The sequence below is a fragment of the Pteropus vampyrus genome, unplaced genomic scaffold (assembly GCF_000151845.1).
Source record: "Pteropus vampyrus isolate Shadow unplaced genomic scaffold, Pvam_2.0 Scaffold50, whole genome shotgun sequence".
NCBI lineage: Eukaryota > Metazoa > Chordata > Mammalia > Chiroptera > Pteropodidae > Pteropus > Pteropus vampyrus.
The window spans coordinates 3,085,743-3,104,064 of NW_011888831.1; the positions used below are offsets into that span (position 1 = coordinate 3,085,743).

The window sequence follows — 18,322 nt, forward strand, 5'->3', positions numbered from 1 at the left end:
TGGCTTTGTGCGGGTTACTGCCTGTCTGTGGAAAAGGACCATGCAGAGTTTTTGATTTATTCATAATGTCACCTTTACAATCAACCCTCATTTCTTGTTCACATTTCACCTTCAAAAAGAGCATATAAAAATCTCCTACAGATATCACGATTGTTGCTAAAGTTTATAGGCTGGTTACTTAATACATTATTATTCATTCAAATATGAAAAATTTAAAAATAGCAAGTTGGCACCATTGGTTTTTATAGCACTTACATTACTTGAAAACTTACATTTAATTCTATGCTCAAATCAACAACTTTTTGTATATAATATCTATTTCAATTTTAAAATTTGAATTTAAAGGCTATTAAGAATGTTAAAATATCCAAGTATAATGTATAAAAAACTATACAGAAATAAGAAATGCACTTCTTTGAATAAGCTATACACACAATTAGGATACCTTTAAAAGATACTCATTAATCTATTAATTCATTCAAGAAATTTGCCTGAATGCCCATTATGTGCAAGGCACCAGACTAGGTACTATGAATATGAATAAGGCACATTGAATAAGGCATACTCTTTCCCTTTGGGGCTTACAAACTAGTAGAGTTTTTAAGATATTGTATAACAAGTGAACTAGAAGTGATTTCTAATGTAAAGAGGAGCGAATACTTTTTGCATTGATTGTTACTTTAGTTGTCTTTGCAAAAGCTTCTTTCTTTTCATAATATGCAGCCTCGTTTACAAACACCGGGTACACAGTACAATCTCCGCCCAATGGAATAGTCTTTCCATCAAGAGTTAAAAACACAGGATCCCCAGGTTGCAATGGTTTCCAGTCTTGATCCTCTCAGAAAACAATTGAAATACAATTACATTTGGTTTTTATCCTACTTTTAAAATTTTATGTCAGGCTTTAGACAACTAACAACTCATAGCATTGGATTCTTTTAAAAGAGATGCTTGACAGGTACATTAAGAGGCATGTGAGTGATCTGACTAAATTGAGATTGAATAGTTAATTTTGGCAGCAGTTTTAAGAGTTCTCCTTTTAATTTTTATAACTGACACATAATTAGAGTTTGCTTTAATACCGAGTTTGCCTAGAATGTTGCCAAAGACATTTGTAATATTAAAAGGCAAAATAAAATGTGTGTCTCCCTCGGTGTACATTCTCTCTCTTGCTAGCTGAAGTTAAATTCTGTTCAGCAAAATTTAGGATCTATCCATTACGAATCTTCTGTGTGCAAGACATTGTACTGTCGAGGATATAAAAATGAGTAACATTGTGCATGCAAGGAGATCTATTCTGATGGAGATTGGTGAGAGAGGTGATGTGGGCTGGGAAGAGTCTAAGAGAAGGTGGATGTATTTCATATGTGTTCCCACATTATGATAATAACTAAGTTATCTGAAAGGTCCACACCAGGAATTTAGAACTTTGACCCCTCAAACACCAATATTGTCATCCCACAGGAAACCTAGAGCAGCTCTTTCCAAACTTTGATGTGATCGAAAATCATGTAGGGATTTTGTTGAAAGGCAGATTCTGATTCTGTAGGTCTGGGGTGGGGGGAGGCCTGAGAGTTTGCATTTCTAACATTTCCCAGCAGCAGCAGCAGCAGCAGCAGCACAGCACTGGGAATCTGTTAGAAAAGCAGAGTTTCATTTCCCTCTGCAGACCTACTAAGTCAAGATTTTCCAGAGATTAGCAAATCCCCAGAGATTAACATGCACAACATTAAAGTGTGAGAAGCGCTGCATTACAACAGTTTTCTCAGCCTTGGCTGCACATCATAATCACCTGGGATGTTTACAAAAGATAGAGGAGTAGAGGGACTAGCCCCATCTCCGATACATCAAATCAGAGTCTCAAGAGTGGGGCTTGGGCATCATTTTAAAAATTTACGTACAAAAAAGTCATTCATTTTGTTGTATTCTATGAGTTTTGACAAATGCGCAGCATAGAATCATATCATCGCATAACTGTGTAATCAAGACACATAATTCTATCACAAACATCCCCCAATTCCCTCATGCTGCTCATTTATAGTTCACTGTTTTTATTTTTTTAAGCCCCAAGTGATTCTATAGGACAGCGTCGTCGCTGAGAACTACTGCTCTGAACCAGGGGTTTTCAGAGATGCACCCCAGAATGACTGAAGGGGCTAGCCCCACCTGCAGAGATTCTGATGTAGTGCAGTACTACCCAAACCTGAGCCACAGGAAAACCACCTGGTGACCCTAATTGATTTCTGTCTCCACCTTTATGAATTAAATCAGATTCTCTGTGGATGGAACCTGGGAATCAGGATTTTAAAAAAAGCTCATCGAATGATTCTCCTGTGGCTTGAGTTTGAGAAGACTGCTTTAAGTGCTTTTGTGATAGGCTCCAGGCATTTGGGGGGATATCCCTAGATAATTCCAGTGAACATCCCTGATTAAGAACCATTATGCTTAGAGCAAAATCTGGACTCCCAGCCAGGTAGGTCCCTGCCTGTGTCTCTGGTTCCAGGGTCTCCTGTCCTCTCTGTTTAGTCCTTAGTCTTCATTAACACCGGTCTTCTTGATGATCCTCAAACACTCCAAATTCATTCCAGCCTCAAGGCCTTTGCACCGATTTTCCAAGTGGCTGACTTCTCATCTTCTAGGTTCTAGCTTCAGTGCCTTTGTCTCAGATTTGGCTTTCTCTGATGACTCCACTGAATAGGAACCCAGTGTTAATCTCTACTCTATTGTTCTGTTTATTTCTTTTATAGCACTTTCTACAATTTGAAATGATCTGGTGTATATATTCATGCTCGTTCTCCTATTAGTGTGGAAGCTCCCTGAGGGACCTTGGCTATCTTGAATCTCAGGTCCCAGAACAGGCTTAGGAGACATTTAAATATATTTATGAAAACAATTAACCAATCAATTTCTCCTGTAAAATACTGAGCCCTTCTTCAATGTCTATCAAAACTATCCTTCCTGTTTTTTAAGACCTACCACTAACCCTGTTTGTTACTGATCTTATTAACTTCACCTCTCTGCCTCCCCAGGATGAGTTTTGTTCTCCTCAAGGATCCTTGAGGAATATAAAACTAAAAAATCCTGTGTTGTAGCTGGTTACCACATTGTCATCCTGGCCTCTGTTTCTTGTACTTGTTACTTTTGTTACCTTTTTGTTACTTTTGTAGTGCTTTTCTCCTTTCTCTCCCCCAATCTTTATTTTTCTTTCCTTTCAAACATTGCCTAAAGTCCCTTCTTTAGGTTTTTCACCTGGATCCCACTAAGGCACAAAGCAGGATTTGCTCCACTAATCTGTATTTTGGGGCAGGCTGCTTTATTAAGTTGTAAGTCTGGATGACTGGTATTAGGGTCTTTAAATAGGAGTTTGAATAGAGCTTTCCACCCTGATTACTCAGGCAAAAAGATCAGATTGTCTCAGAGTGGGTCCTGGCATTGTTATTTTTAAAAAGGCTCTCTAGGCCATCTGTAGCCCCAAACTAGATGATTCACGGGGTCTCTTCTATCTCTGAGGTCTGAGGGTATGTGGGATACTCGCAATGGGAACAGATATTTCAGCTTTTTGGAACCTTTGCTCTTCCTGCTCTTACCTTTGCTTTTTCCAGATTCAAACCTCCTACACTCTCCCAAGAGCCTTTTCTTCCTTGTCCAAACAAGACAAGGAGCAGATGTCAGGGTTGTCAGGAGAATCAGGGAATGGTGGCAGAAAACATTTCAGAGAAAGAGGTTTTGATTATTTTGCTCTAATTTATTCAGTGGTGATCACAGGGAGGAGGCAGCAATGTGGTCAACTGCAAAGAACATTAGCTCTGGGTCTGCCATTGATAGATATATGGCTATGAGAAGGATTTAACTTCTGAGCCTCTGTTTCGTTATGTTAAAATAAATATAATAATTCCTATCCATTGCACTTGGGCAGGAATTTCCCCTTCTCTGGGAGGCCTTGTCTAACCACCCCTCCCTGCCTCCTTATTCTGTTTTAACATTTGGTTATCTTCATTTTGAAACCATATGTTAGACTTTAGTATATCTAGACTATGAATTCCACAAGACCATGTTCAATGATATATCCCCAGAGTCAGCACAGGATAAGCTCAATAAATATTTATTGAGTAAAGGTCTGCATGCCTTACCTACACTGCAGTGTGTTTGAGAATACAGCAAATGAGCTAATGTATGTAAAATGCTTTAGGAACTGTGAAACTCTGTGAAACTCTGCTTAAATGTGGGCCTCATTATTTTGAATATTTTAAAGAAACAGCAAATGTTACCTGCAGTTTAGGGTGGATAATAGCAACAATTTCTCCGCTTTCATTCCGGGGATAATCGACTTTTTCCATTATTTTATAGACTTCAATAGCACAAGGAGGAAATTCTTTTCCTATGGCAAAAACAATATGTATAAATGGCAAGTGAAAAAAAGGAATTTTATACTTTAAGGGAAGAACAACAAAAAACTGAAGACAGACAGTTACATATTGAATGTCAATTGTGATTGAGAAAAAAGAAGACAGAACTTCACAGGGAGAATGCACTATTTCAGTTAAGGATATTCATAAACAGCACTAAAAGATGTTCTCAAATTATTCCTATCAACACACTGTCTGCAAGTACACTGATGGACAGAAGAAGAAAACAGAACTTTAAAAGCCAGTGTGGAAGAAAAAGAGGTTAGGACCGGGAATCAGGACACCTGGGCTCTAATCTCCTAGCTGTGTAATCTTGAGCAAGAGCCTTACCTTCCTGAGGTTCACTTTCTTTACCTGTCAAACAAAGGTTTTGAACCTTGGAGACCCTTCTAGCTCTGATTCTATGATGGCATATCCTCAAGAATACTTCCAGCAGGTTAGGTGACATCAGCATCCTTCTCTTAACTAAGTATATTAAACACTTGGACAGCTCCTGAGCTGTGAGATCTTGGGATGCAGGCAGTCTGCCAACAGTGGAGTCTAACTTCCAAAGATGCAGCAACATTGAAAAACCCAATGAGCAGAAACTTGGAAAAAAAGTAGTTTACATGTATACCAGGCAATCTCTGAGCAAAAAGAATGAACTTTCTTCCAGTACATGGCCCACGGTGTGCTATAGTTGCAACTCAAAGGAAAACTTTCCTTCACCCTATGAGTAGAAAGTGCAGCCTGGGTTGGAATGTGAAGATCCTGTGATTACTTCTGTATCAGCTAGCTTATGCTGCATAACACACTACCCCACACTTAGTGGTGTAGAACAACGGCCCTTTAATTTAGTTCATGATTCTGTGGGTTGGTTGGGCAGTTCCTCTGGTTTAGGCTGGGTTGGCTGATTTCTGATCAGCTTGTTCATGCACTTGTGGTAGCTGGCAGATTAGCTGGAAGCTGGATGATCTAAGATGGCCTTACTCTCATGTCTGGCATTTGACAGGCTGTCAGCTGGAGCTGCAGGGCTATTGGCTAGGATGTCTGTGTTCTCCACCTCATAGCTTCCCATTATTCAGCAGGATAGGGTAGACTGATTCACATAATGACACTATAAGGTTCCCAAGGGCAGCAAGCGAGAGAGACCCATTGTACAAGTCCTTTTTAAGCTTCTTCTATGGCACAAAACAAGTCACGTGGCCAAGCCAGACTCAGGGGACAGGGAAATAGACTCCATCTCATGAAAGAAGGATCTAAAACATCACATTGCAAGGAAAGGAATGTAGGGAAGGGAAGAATTTGTGGCATTTTTACAACCTATCACACCTTCCAAGGTAAAGATGAAAACTTATCAGGTATTATCTCTTTAAACCAGAAGTTCCATTGGGAAGAAAGGAAAAAGTAATAGAAAACAGAAGAGTATGTTTTTGCTTAGAATCTCAGAATTAGACGGATGCCTAATTTCCTTGATACCTGGGTATTCTCCATATCTTTCTGGCCAAATGGTCATCTTACTCCTGCTTGAATAGTCACACAGTGTGGTCCATTACGTTATTGATCAGCTTTGTTAACTGGGAATTTGCCTCTAGGTAACTTTATCCCACTGGTTCACAGAAAACATGTCTAATTGCTTTCTAATATAATACTTCTGAAACTCTAAAATAAAATTGCCCTTAGCCTTCTTTTTTTGTCAGTTTAAGTATTCTTAGTTCTACCAATCACTGCTCATATGTGGTCACATCCGTGAGGCTATATATGAAGGTACTTTTAAACTGAAGTTCTGTGTGCATCTTAAAGATTGTTCTTATTATGGTTTTCAAACTCTTCAACATTCTTAACTCTCACCTTGGCTAACCTCTACTTTACAGATGTTCCTCCTAAAATATAGACTCAGAATTTATTCACAGAATTGTTTATCCAAGGCAGAAAAGAGACCATTGCCTCCCTTGTTCTGGAATTTTTAAATGTAAAAGCATAACTTTGTTCCTGATGTAGTTAACCTAAAACATTTGGTTTAGGCAATTATTAAAGACTATCAGGACTTTTTGGATCCACCTTCTGAACTGGATATTTTCCTGCAGGCTTCCTACCACCTATCACTTACATAAAAGCATGTCGCTTTTGTCCTTATCCAAGTCATTATTAATAATTTTGAATAGCATAGAGTCAAAGATGGAGCTCTTCTACACATTTCTAGAGACTTTAGGTGGTTATAATCAGCATTCTTTGGATAATGATGTTCTTTCTATGTTAGTTAAAAATCCACTAAGCTGGATAGTCTTAATTAATAGTGGTTTAAAATTTTTGAATTACAGAATCCTTTGCTTAAATGTTACATGGAAGAGCAATGAAACAGAAAAAATGCTCTGGTTAAAGCAGAGGAAGTGGGTGGCTCTCCTGGAGCTACTAGGACAGCTACTAGATTCCCCATGCCTGTGAAAGGAATCCATGGACTATGTTTTGGAAACCATGTTTTCCCACTCAGGTTTGTGGCCTTCTGCTTGGGTGCATCACTCCTTATTGTAGTCCCACACTTACTATTCGAAGGGTTTCTTGTGGATAAGTGGTGACCTTCCCAATACCAGACCCATTAGACAGTATAGAAACTGTCCTGAGATACAGGTGGTTAAAAGTTGATTTTCAGTCTTTGTGACTTTGGAATCAAAAGATTCCAAAGCAGAGAAAAAATTTCTAGGATAGCAGTAAGTACACAATCTGAGGTTAAGGAATTATACCCCCCATGGACACTGAACTATCCACCAGCTTTGTCACTAGTAATGACAATTTGAATTCAAGCTGTTGCAATAATTATTTACATAGGGTGCCTTTTAAAAATTTTTTAATTATAATTAAAAAAATTAAAGTAAACTTATTTTTTATAATTTATAGACTTTATTTTTTTTTGCTGCAGTTTTAGATTAACTAAATGAGTTAGCACATAGAATTTCATATACCTACCACATTAAATTATTTCTTAATTACACGAATAATACATCATTCTTTTTGAAAACAAAACAAAATTAACCTGGTTTTCCCTCCCCTCCTCAGTAATCGCTGTTATTGGTTTGGTGTGTTTTTTTCTAGAACTTTTCTTGTACATTAACACATATATGTATATGTATTCTAGCACATGTTTATTATTATTATTGCTATTATTATTATTCTTTTGAGGAAAATTGGTATATTGCATGTTTTGGTCTGCAACTTGCTTTCTTTAGTCAGCAATGTATTTTGAAGACGTTTCTATGTTAGGTTAACTGTTGACCAACTGATGGATATTCAGGGTGTTTCTGTTTTTTGTTGTCACAACCAATGCTGTGATAACCAGCCTTGTATATGACACACTGGGTGTGCATGTGCTTGTATTTCTTTGAGATCTGGAATTGCTGGGTCATAGGATTTGTGCATTTTCGAAAGAGGATACTGTAAAATTATTCCCAGTATCCCAGTGTGTCTTTACTATCCCCTTTTTCTACATTCTTATCAACACTTAGTATTATCAAATTTTAATATTTTCCTACTCTTAATAGAAGAAAATGGTTTCTTATTTTAATTTGCATTTCTCTGATTACTAGCATTATTGGACATCTTTTCATATGTTTGTTGGACATTTGTATTTCTCATTATTTCTTTGTTTTTTTAAAATGATGTTTAATAGGAAAATAAGGACTTTATTTTGGGAGTTTAACTGTAACTGCTTTTCTTGAATGTGTCTATTCTGGTCATTGAGGTGAAATGAATGAAATTTTTAAAAAGCACTTAATATCATGAGCATGACAAATTTGACCTAGGTTACAATTGCTATTTCAACATTTCATGGTTAAATCACTATGTGTGCTCTCATCTGCCTTTTCTGATATATCAAACACACACACACACACATGCACGCACATGCACACACACACACACTACTTACCTTCATTGAAATTATGTATAAAATCAAGAGCATGTTTAATCATTTTTCTCATTTGATCCAAAATATCAGCTCTCAGAACCCCTTGAGGCTGGGGACCAACTTCTATACCTAATACAGAACAAGAGATAGTCATATATCTCTTACATATCTAATATGTAAGTATCAGAATATATTATAAAATTGAACATTTTAATATATCAAGACCTAGAATCTCATCATTAAAAATTGGTGAAAGATTAGAGCATTTGCACCATGGAAAGTATTTGAGACATAATGTTAATTTCCTTCCAAAAAGCAAAACGTTTAAGTGTATAAGTTATATGCATAATGAATAAAGACTGAGAGAGAACATGGAAAAAATGAAAGAGTTGTGTTAGAGTTGCAAGATCTTGGGGTCTTTTTTCCCTTTAAATTTCCTGCAACATTGTTGAAAAATTTTAACTCATAATATAGTAAAACAGGTAGACAAATATATACTGCAAAATAAAAAGCTGCCAAACATATCAGTAGATATTTATTCTAGCTGAGAGCAGCATTGCCCCACAAACATCATAAACCAAGATTGCTCTTTCAAGGTTTCTTACGCTTTATTTGGTGTCACAGAGAAAGAGGATCATTATTCCTTATTGGTAAGCATTTGGGGTGTTTCAAATAATTACCTGAACTTGGATATTTAGCTTGCTCCAACTGATCCTTTGATTATGTACTTAAGTATCAGTAATTGAATAACAAAGATAACTTTAAATTTGCTTATATTGTTTGACAACTTGTTTTTAAGTTAAATTGCTCTTAGTGAACCATCTGAGATCTAACAAAAAGACTTTAAGTTGTGACAGCAACTTCAATGATTATAGTGTAGTCTGTAAATAATTATGCAAAAGGTCACTCATGAATGAGAATGGATTACAGAAAAGTGAGACTATCTGTCTCAGAGGGTGTGTAAGAGTGCAAGCTTGCATATTGGAAGTTACCAGAGGGTAAAGATGAGTTCACAGCCCAGTAACTGATAGGGCAAACAAGTGAACTGATAACGAACAGTTTATGGGAGACTACTGCAGAGAAAGTGCTAAGCGAGATGTTGGGAAAAGATTTTCCATGGGTCTTTTGTGTTTCTGCACATCTTGCCAGCAAGACACTGACTGCGTTGGTTCCAAATTATTTTTGAAGAATGTTTATATAGCGAACACTATTGAAAGATAGGGATGATGTCTTCCTTGGAGCAAAAGTCAGGCATGTTTATTGTGCACTGCAAAAGATTCAAGTTTCCTCAGCTCATTGTTTCTTTCCTGGAATGAAGAAAGCTGAGGAAATTTGGTATATTTTGAGCCTGCCTGGAATTAGTTTGCTTATTACTTAACAATTATAAGACATAATGATAAGAAAGGTACGTATAAATATTCTTTAAAAATAATTTCTCAGAGTTTTATCTAGGACATATTTTGTTAGGTTGTGACAATGGGAAGTATAACTTACCAACAGGATATCTGGCTATAGAACGAGTGGTTGCATATTTGAGGAAAGGATGCTCAGTAAGATAAACATAGCAGGGTAATGGAGCCAAAGAAGTCTGAAAAGAATTGAAAACATCCTTCTTATTATGTCAAGACCATATGCCTTGTTCTTTTTGCTGTCAGAGAGTCAATAATGCCTTAAATATGTTTTACTAGATCAACTAAAATTATGACAGCTTTACGAAACACACTCTAAAATCCAATGTTGTTATTATCGCTTTGAAAACATAAAAATAGAAAACATATAAAATTGAATTATACATAACTTTCTGGGTAAAATGTACATTAATTTTCTAGAACCATGATCAAAAAATATGAAATAAAATTTCCTTCTGAATGGATTTGGTTGTTTTTGTTTTCATCACTGGTTACACTTATTATTTAGCTTAGTACTGATCTCTTAAAGAATCTTGTTTCTATCTCTGTGGTCCCTGTCTCTGCATATACAGGGTAACTGCTCCTACCTCCACTTATCTGAATGAGAATTCAAGACAGGCCTCTTATTTTTGATAACAATGTTGGTCATGCTGCTTTCATGCCTTGCAACCTAAGCATTTAGCTCTCTCCTTCAATGAGCAACAAAGAATAGCTACATTACGATCTCCTACCAGAACTGCTATCTAGTTATTGTCAAAAACTCAAAAGAAACAAAAATAATAGTTAATCTTTACTATCTGCTAGGTGTTAGGCTAAATGCTTTAAATATTTTAACTAATTTAAGGCCTTTAATAGCCGTAGGGGTACATGGTGGTATTAAGCCAATTTTATTAAAAGAGGAAAGCAAATTTTGGAAAGTTGAGTATCTTGAACAAGGTGAATGAGAAAGTCTGGATTCAAATCCAGGTTATCCTGGGTATATGGGTCAAACTCTTTCCAATAAATCATACTAGCTCTTTGGAAAGAAAGATATCCATTATACAGAAATAAGTGTACAGATCATTATTTGTATTTTTGCTTGGTTGTTATTTTCTAGCAATTTTTCTCTAGCTATAGGCACTGATTGCTGAATTTTTCATCTTATAGATTTCTAAAGCTTAAAATGATTAGCTATATCATTTTAGTATATCCTTCACTGATGTGTATTAGAGTATCTGAATCAAATGGAGAGAAGGGCAGGCCTGAAAAGAGCCAACTTTTCTATAATTGGTCTTTAGTCAACATTAAATGACTATTTCTTGAGCTTCCTAAAACTATAATTGAGTTACTTTAACTACAACATTTTAAATTTTAGTATTACTTTTACTGAATAGCCTACGATTTGGCAGCTGTCTGGATAAAAAATTTATGTTATAGACACAAGAATCTAGAGATGTTTTATTATCTTATTCACTGTATTTATTATTTTCCTCATTTCTTCTCTTTTATTCTCCTCCCTGTTACCACTACCTCTATTCTGGTGCTCCTCCCACTCCCCCATCTCTCTTGGACCCTCCCTCCTGACCTTTTTCTGGTTGTTTTCCCTCTATAATTGACTTAATAGTACACGTCTTACGCTAACGTATAAATTAATAACACTGACATTACCTTAATATAGTGAAACATCTGAATTAAAAAGTCATTCCTGGAATCTTCAAGAATAAGAGAGCATCCCATGTTAGAAGTAGTGTTGTGAAGGTCAAAAATAATGTCATAGGAATCTTCGCTATCTTTTGGACCAAATAAATGATTTATTTCTTGAGCCCTTCTTACTTCATATGGCAAATCCTCTGACACTTTTTTGCTGTTATTAGCATAAAGAAAAAGATTAACAACATCTGTGGCTAAGATAACATTAATATACAATAAGAACACAGAGTATAAGGAACCAATTGCCAACTTTTAATATGAAAAGCCTGCGAGGGAAGTGGAAATGTATTTGAAAGCTTTACAAATAAAAAATTACATTTCCCCTTCCATTTGACCTATGCAATGTTGCATTGGTATGCTTGCAAATAATAGTTCATTTCTGTAGCTGGACAAAGGAAGGACATTTCTTTTTCCTTTTTTTTTAAAGCTACTTTTGAATGTTTCATTTTTCCTTTAAAATTTTTTTTAAATTAAAATATGCTAACATACAATATTCCATTAGTTTCAGGAGTACCCCATAGTTATTCAACATTTATATACCTAAAGAAGTGATCATCATGATAAGTCTAGTAATGACATGACACCACATAGTTATTACAGTAGTATTGACTATATTCCTATGCTGTACATTATATCCCCATGACTTATTTATTTCATAACTGGAAACTTTAACCTCTTATTCTCCTTCACCTTCTCCCCTCCTTCAAAAAATTTTTTTCAACTACAGTTGACATTCAATATTATTTTATATTAGTTTCAGGTATACTGCTAGCATAGCAGTTAGACATTTATATAATTTATGAAGTGATCCCCCGATTAGTCTAGTACCTACTTGGCATTATACATAGGTATTACAAAATTATTGACTATATTCCCTATGCTGTACTTTATACCCCCCACGACTATTTTGTGATTGCTAATTTTAGGAAGGACATTTCAAACAGAATTTACCATTTAACTATGAACAAAATGTATCTATTAATTTAATCAACAGTTTCTTAGTAGTTATGTGCACTGGACTATTATGGGGCTAGACAATCAAATGCAACATTTTTTGGCACTCTAGCTAATTCTAGTGCACAAAATAGTCAAAATTAGATAATGTTCACATTATCTAATTAGTGATTCTTAATTGAGGTCCAGAAACTACTAGTGGTCCAGGGATAAGCTTTATAGACAAGTCTGTAAACTTTGAAAAAATGAAAAATTTTGCAGGTTTATGCATATATATTTTTTGTTGGGATAAGGGTTAATCGTTCTTATTGAATTCTCAAGTGAGTCTCTGTCTCCTTCTCCCCTCCAGCAATGGTTAGGATACATTTTTTCTTAGTATACATGATGATTTACATTTATTTTTCCTCATTAAACCATTCAACCATTTCTCTATAATTCCATCTATGCATTTCTATTTTCTGACTAGTTTTGCTAGCATCTTCAAGAAACCTACAGTTTATGCCTGAGTAATTTCTTTCTGGAATGCAATCAAAAAGGTGGAGCAGCCATTTTTTGCCTAGGGAGCAAAAACTGTGAGGACAAAAGCCACAGGCTAAGGATGGTGCAGTGGGAATACAGAAGGAACCTGTGGCATTGATGATATTATTGAGCCACTGTACTTCTGGACTTACTATTTGAGAAAAAGAAATTCTAATTTGTTTAAGCCACTATTTTCAGGTTTCTATTATATGCAACAAGACATAGCTCCTAATGGACATATATGCATTTTGAAAGTTATTTCATGAAACAACTCCATGAGGTCCTCCCATCCCCATCTGATTTGTTTCTAATTCTCCCTCATGTGAATAAACCATTAGCCACCCTGTTTCTCAGAGGCAAGGCTGAAGTCTTGAAAGATAATGTATACTATGATTTCTTATGCCTGGAGTCCAGGTCCCAAGGAAGATTCCCAATAGGGAGTTGACTGTAAACTCTGTTTCTTCCTAATAGTAAGAATAGGCAGGGGCAAAATCCTAAGGGGCGCATCAGCTCTACTAAGTTACTTAAGTCTGTCTATTCTGGATAGGAGATTTTTGTGGAGTTTTCAGTAGGGGACAGACATGATAACTGTTAGGATGATCTCTATGGCTGCTACCATACAGAGAATCTATGGCAGGAAGGGTTGGAGTAAGGCTGGATGCAGAAAGATTCTTCAGGAGGCTACTCCAACTGTCCACAGAAGAAATAAACTAAGGTAGTGAAAATGAAGAGGAATATTGGATTTGCAAAAGATTTGCAATTATGCAATACTTGGGAATAATTGGGAAGATGTAGTGACCCACTAGACATGGGGGGTGAGGAACAAGGAAGGTTCTAAGTTGATTTTCTTTTAGAGGTTTTGTAACTAATGGTGACATCACTGAGATAGAGAATACAGGAGAAGGAGCTGATTGGGACAGTGAGGACAGGGACATACCTATTCCGTATGTTCCCATAACCACTTTGAGAGAGAACCATTTAGGCTCTGAATAGTATTATATGTAAGAATTAGAAAATGCATTTAATTTAAAAGACTGCTTTCACTGAAATGTATGCTACTGAGTGGTCATAATAATAATAAAAAAACTCACCTTAGTCTATTTCAGAGTTGTTTGGGAAGTTAACAGGTCAAAGAAAAGAGATTCTTCAACAAATTCTTACTTGTAATATGAGTTACTTAATAGCTATTTTAGGTGAATAGATAAACTTTAATTGTGTTGATATAACCTCAGTCATGAAGATAAAGCATTTCTGAAATTAAAATTTATGCTAGTAAAATATGATTTGATACACAAAGTATGACTAATGTATAACTGCCCTTGAAAAAAATCTATTCCATAATGTGAGGCATATTTGTACTAAAAGGAGTAACCATCTTTTGATCTGTGGTCAGATTAAATTTAAGTAACTCTCTAAACTTAAATTAGTGTTTATTAGAAAATGCATACATAAAGCAGTGCTGTGTTTGTTGCTCTTGTCCCATCTTATATCTTAGTTAGTAGTCTGCCAACTCTTTGAGGGTAGAAACCATTTTTGTATATAGTTTTGTACCCTTACAGTACCTGGGACAATGCCTGGTGAAGAGCGGGTGTTTAATAATATTTTTAGATAAATGAAAGCAAGAAGTTGTAAAAAGAAAATACTTAGAGAATTATATACCTACAGTAGTAGCTATAATGATGTAAACAGAGACAAAAGATAATAACATACCTAAAGTGCCATAATTGCATACTTTTATTAAACAAATGTTAATCAAAACATTATACTTTTCTTAACTAGAACTTTATGCACTACCATAAACATAGTTGCATAAAAATACGGCAGCGAATCACTTAGAAAGCTGACAAATTTGTACCTAAATAAATATGTTTCTTTAAAGATATGATTTTAAAATAAAAACCTTTGTTATTTATTGTTTCAGTCTGTATAGAATACATTTAAAAAGAAAATCAGTTAGGAACAGTCTGATGCTTAAAAAGGTTTACAAAAGAGCATGTGAATGCCCAGTTTAGAGAACTGAGTAATTCATAATGGAGTGTGATTAAAAGTGAAAGTGGTCTTATTCACAATAGCGACTATCTGTACGGACATGAATAGCATATACATAAACATATATGTGTTCTCTCCAGCACATACCACTTTTCTGACACACACACATGCACACATGCACTCACGCATGCACACAACACAAAATGTAGTCTTACCTAAGATTTTCAGGGTCAAAAACTCGATTCAGGTCACAGTCAATATATCTGGTACACTTCTTCACTGCTCTTGGGTTGGTGATAAATGGTTTTACCTCCAGCCCTGTTCTCTGAATCTCAGCACCATTCTCCAGCCAGTGCTTAACTAGAAATACTCCTGTTAGCTCATTCCCATGAGTCCCTCCAAAGATAGCAACCTTTTTTATAGGATCTTCAAAAACGTGACAAGAAGTCATTTTATCTAGTAGTTTAATCTGATATCTGCAATTCAGAAGAGAGGCAATCCAAGAAAACTTAATTTCTTAAGAAAAGTTTAGAAATTTATATCTAAATGGAACTTTAACCAAAGTACAAAATGCAGAGTTCTCTTCAGTGGAGTATATTTTAATTTTCTGTTAAGAGTTCTGAGCCCTGTTTATTATAGGGGCACTCCCTTCTTTAGCCCTGCCCTTTACCATATTTGGATTAAAACATGCAGAGATCAACTAGAGTTGCAGCTGTTTACTTTAACTTCTAACTCCCTCAAATGGTTAGTAGATCTAAACGCAATAATAAATTAGCACCTTATACTAATATAAAAATTGTTTTCTTTTCAGCTAGATGTCATCTAATGGTGCTTTCATGACTACTTGTAGTAATTTAAAAAACAGTTTATATTTTCTAATCCTCAAAAATAAAAAAAAAAATAAAGTGGCCCATAATAAGCATGTTATTATTCAATATTTATATTTCCACTTGCATTTTAAAAACATTTCTTCTTTGAAATGAGTTCAGGTACTTTTCATCATCTGAGGGCATTTGAATCTCACCTCTATAAACAGCCAAAGGCAGATCCTCTTAGACGTTCTCTGGAACAGCATCCTTTCTTTCAGAAGCTTTTTCATGATCAGAGACATAAGAACCAAATCAATGATCTCTGGGACTTTAAAAGCTACTTTGAAACATGCTTTAATTTCTTTCCATTGAAACTTTTGGTAATTCTGTGTCAAATTCCTTAGGATTTTTTTTTTCTTACTTTTTTGCTTCAATACTGAAGAAAAAGCAACTGTTAGTAATTTTCAAGTCTTTGTCATGCCTGAAAATGTCTTGAGGTGTGTTGTTCTATGTACTAACCAGATTGTATGAGTTTATGTGGACACAGTAAGTCTAATTTATTGGCAGCAGAGACTCTCCACTGGAATGTGTTATTCAAAAGGGGTTCTTATTAGGGGAAACCATCCAGAATACTGAAATGATTGTATTTCTTTGGAGAAATGAGTTTACCAAATCCAATTTTATTTCATGCTCAATCACCTATCAAGTTAAATATGTTCAAGTACTGGAAACACTATGTACTAGTAATGCCAGATTGCTGATGGAGATACAAAAGTAATTTATTACAATTCAGAGTAGTTTAATCTATAATGTTTTTCTGCATATGTTATCTTAATTTATTCATATATCCACTTTATAAGATAGGATGGAGTAGGTATTGACATCCCCATTGCAGGAGTAAAGGAAAGAGAGCTTAATTAACTTGGTTAAAGTTCCTCAGTACCAGGAGAAATCTAGGCCTGGGACCCAGGTTACCGGTTTTAAGTCCAGTGTTTTTCACAGAACAATAGGGTGCTCCCTGTTATTTTTGGCCTTCTCCAAAGTTCTAATTTTACTCGACTGGAATTCACGTAAACAGTCACGACAGTGTGCTCAGGAAACAAACAAGCATGCAGACAAAATACACGATGGAAATATAAAATGTGAATACTTCAAAACATTTAATGAGCCAGTTCCTGTGTTCTTCCTTTAAAGGATTAAAATCTAAATTTACACATTAAAATGACTGTTCTAATCTAAGAAAAAGCCTCTGTAGCCTTTGATTTTCTACCCACATCAACGTACACTGAACACTTCAGTGTAGAGATACTGAAAACAAGCATAAATATAAACAAATGTAAACAGATCATAGTCATATTATTGAGTTACTTTGGTTTTAAGAGTAGTAACTACGGTAAATTATTAACATTTGATTATGGGTTTTTTTTCTGCTCATTTCTGGTTAATTCTGTCCTTTGCCCTAGCCTTTCTGGAAATGCTGCTTCAGTTATTTACTCATAGCTGGCATGAATGACTCGTATTTTGAAGCTTGCTTTATGAAATTTTAATAGATCAGCACTATGAAGCACAGTTAGTATTCCTAAGTAAAGTTTCCCTTGCTTACAAAATGAGTAACTTGAGAGTTAATGAATTCTCTCCCATACTTACCTTGCTTATTGTGTACAGAGTTTGTCTTCTGTGGAAGCCTTGTTAGAAGAAAGGAGAGCATTTCCTTAGAACTAGAGCAACAGAGGCTTTTCATACTCTTATACCAAGTTAACTTCCGAAAGATTTTTAACTCCCTATTTCCCAAAGCACACTAAATTTTTGAGCCCTACAAAAACTAAATTTTTTTATTAGTCTAGTTATTTTCTGAAAGTTCAGAGAACTAGTTAGTAGTATACAAAGTGGAATCTTTTCTAGTTGTCAATATCTACTAGGTTTAATATTTAACGTTTTGAAGTACTTAAAAGAATGAGCCTAATAACTTCCAGCAATACAAATGTTTTGTGGGGATGGTGGTGCCTGATGTATTGGTGAAATAATGTAGTTTAAAACAAAGGAAGAGTAAAATTTTATAGTCATGGCTGTCCAATAGATCAATGCCAGAAATTCTGTGGGAGACAAATTTAGGGTGAGATTGTTTCCAAAATAGTATGATTGGGAGATAAAAAGGGTCTTCTCTCCATTATTACATGTAAAGTGTCTCATACATAATGTAGTGGTCCAGCAGTTATGCAATCAAACTATTCTCACTATTTTAATTTTATTCTTCCTCTTGGTCCTATTGCTGTCACCATCCTGACCAACTTTCTAAGTGGAAATAAATAAATGATAACCAGAACAATGTAGGGGTAGAAGAGAAGTTTATGAACTGCTAGCAAAGATTCCACATTGCTCATCTCATATTCCTTACAGATGTAGCACAGCATGTTGTTCATAATAGGTTTATAGCTTTCGCTCTAATGAGAAATCTATTTTTGGAGTGTGTGTGTTTGTGTTGTGTGTGTACGTGTGTATCTATGCATCAGGTCAAAAGCAGCTTCCCTGAAGCTGCTATTAATTTTTAAGTCTCCTCTCTGGAACCATGATAAACAACAAGTGTTTATGGACATTTTGCTTGAGGTCTTTTCTTTTCCAAATAATATGAAGACCCAATTTCTTCAGACTTATTCCTAAGTTTGGCAT

The 18,322-nt window shown here is 35.4% G+C and overlaps 1 protein-coding gene across 2 annotated transcripts; it reads right to left on the bottom strand.

Moving 5' to 3' along the window:
• Positions 1-296: 296 nt before the first annotated feature.
• Positions 297-17,423, bottom strand: ASPA (aspartoacylase). 2 transcript variants are annotated; one of them, XM_011359819.1, is made up of 7 exons: positions 17,303-17,423; positions 15,062-15,322; positions 11,343-11,538; positions 9,781-9,874; positions 8,308-8,415; positions 4,269-4,378; positions 297-835 (listed from the first exon to the last, which is right to left on the bottom strand). In XM_011359819.1, exons 2-7 carry the CDS (start codon positions 15,295-15,297, stop codon positions 638-640), a joined length of 942 nt encoding a protein of 313 aa, XP_011358121.1. In that variant the 5' UTR covers positions 15,298-15,322; positions 17,303-17,423; the 3' UTR covers positions 297-637. The 2 variants fall into 2 exon arrangements, with proteins under 2 accessions (XP_011358121.1, XP_011358122.1); XM_011359820.2 differs by lacking the exon at positions 17,303-17,423 and having other exon boundaries at positions 306-828; positions 15,062-15,389.
• Positions 17,424-18,322: the final 899 nt, after the last annotated feature.

Coding starts and splice junctions, on each gene's coding strand:
- ASPA (XM_011359819.1), bottom strand. CDS start 15,297: ATGACTTCTTGTCACGTTTTTGAAGATCCTATAAAAAAGGTTGCTATC. Junction 9,875..11,342: donor AGATGTTTCACTATATTAAG/GTAATGTCAGTG, acceptor AATTCTTTTCAG/ACTTCTTTGGCTCCATTACC. Junction 8,416..9,780: donor TATAGCCAGATATCCTGTTG/GTAAGTTATACT, acceptor GTTCTGTATTAG/GTATAGAAGTTGGTCCCCAG.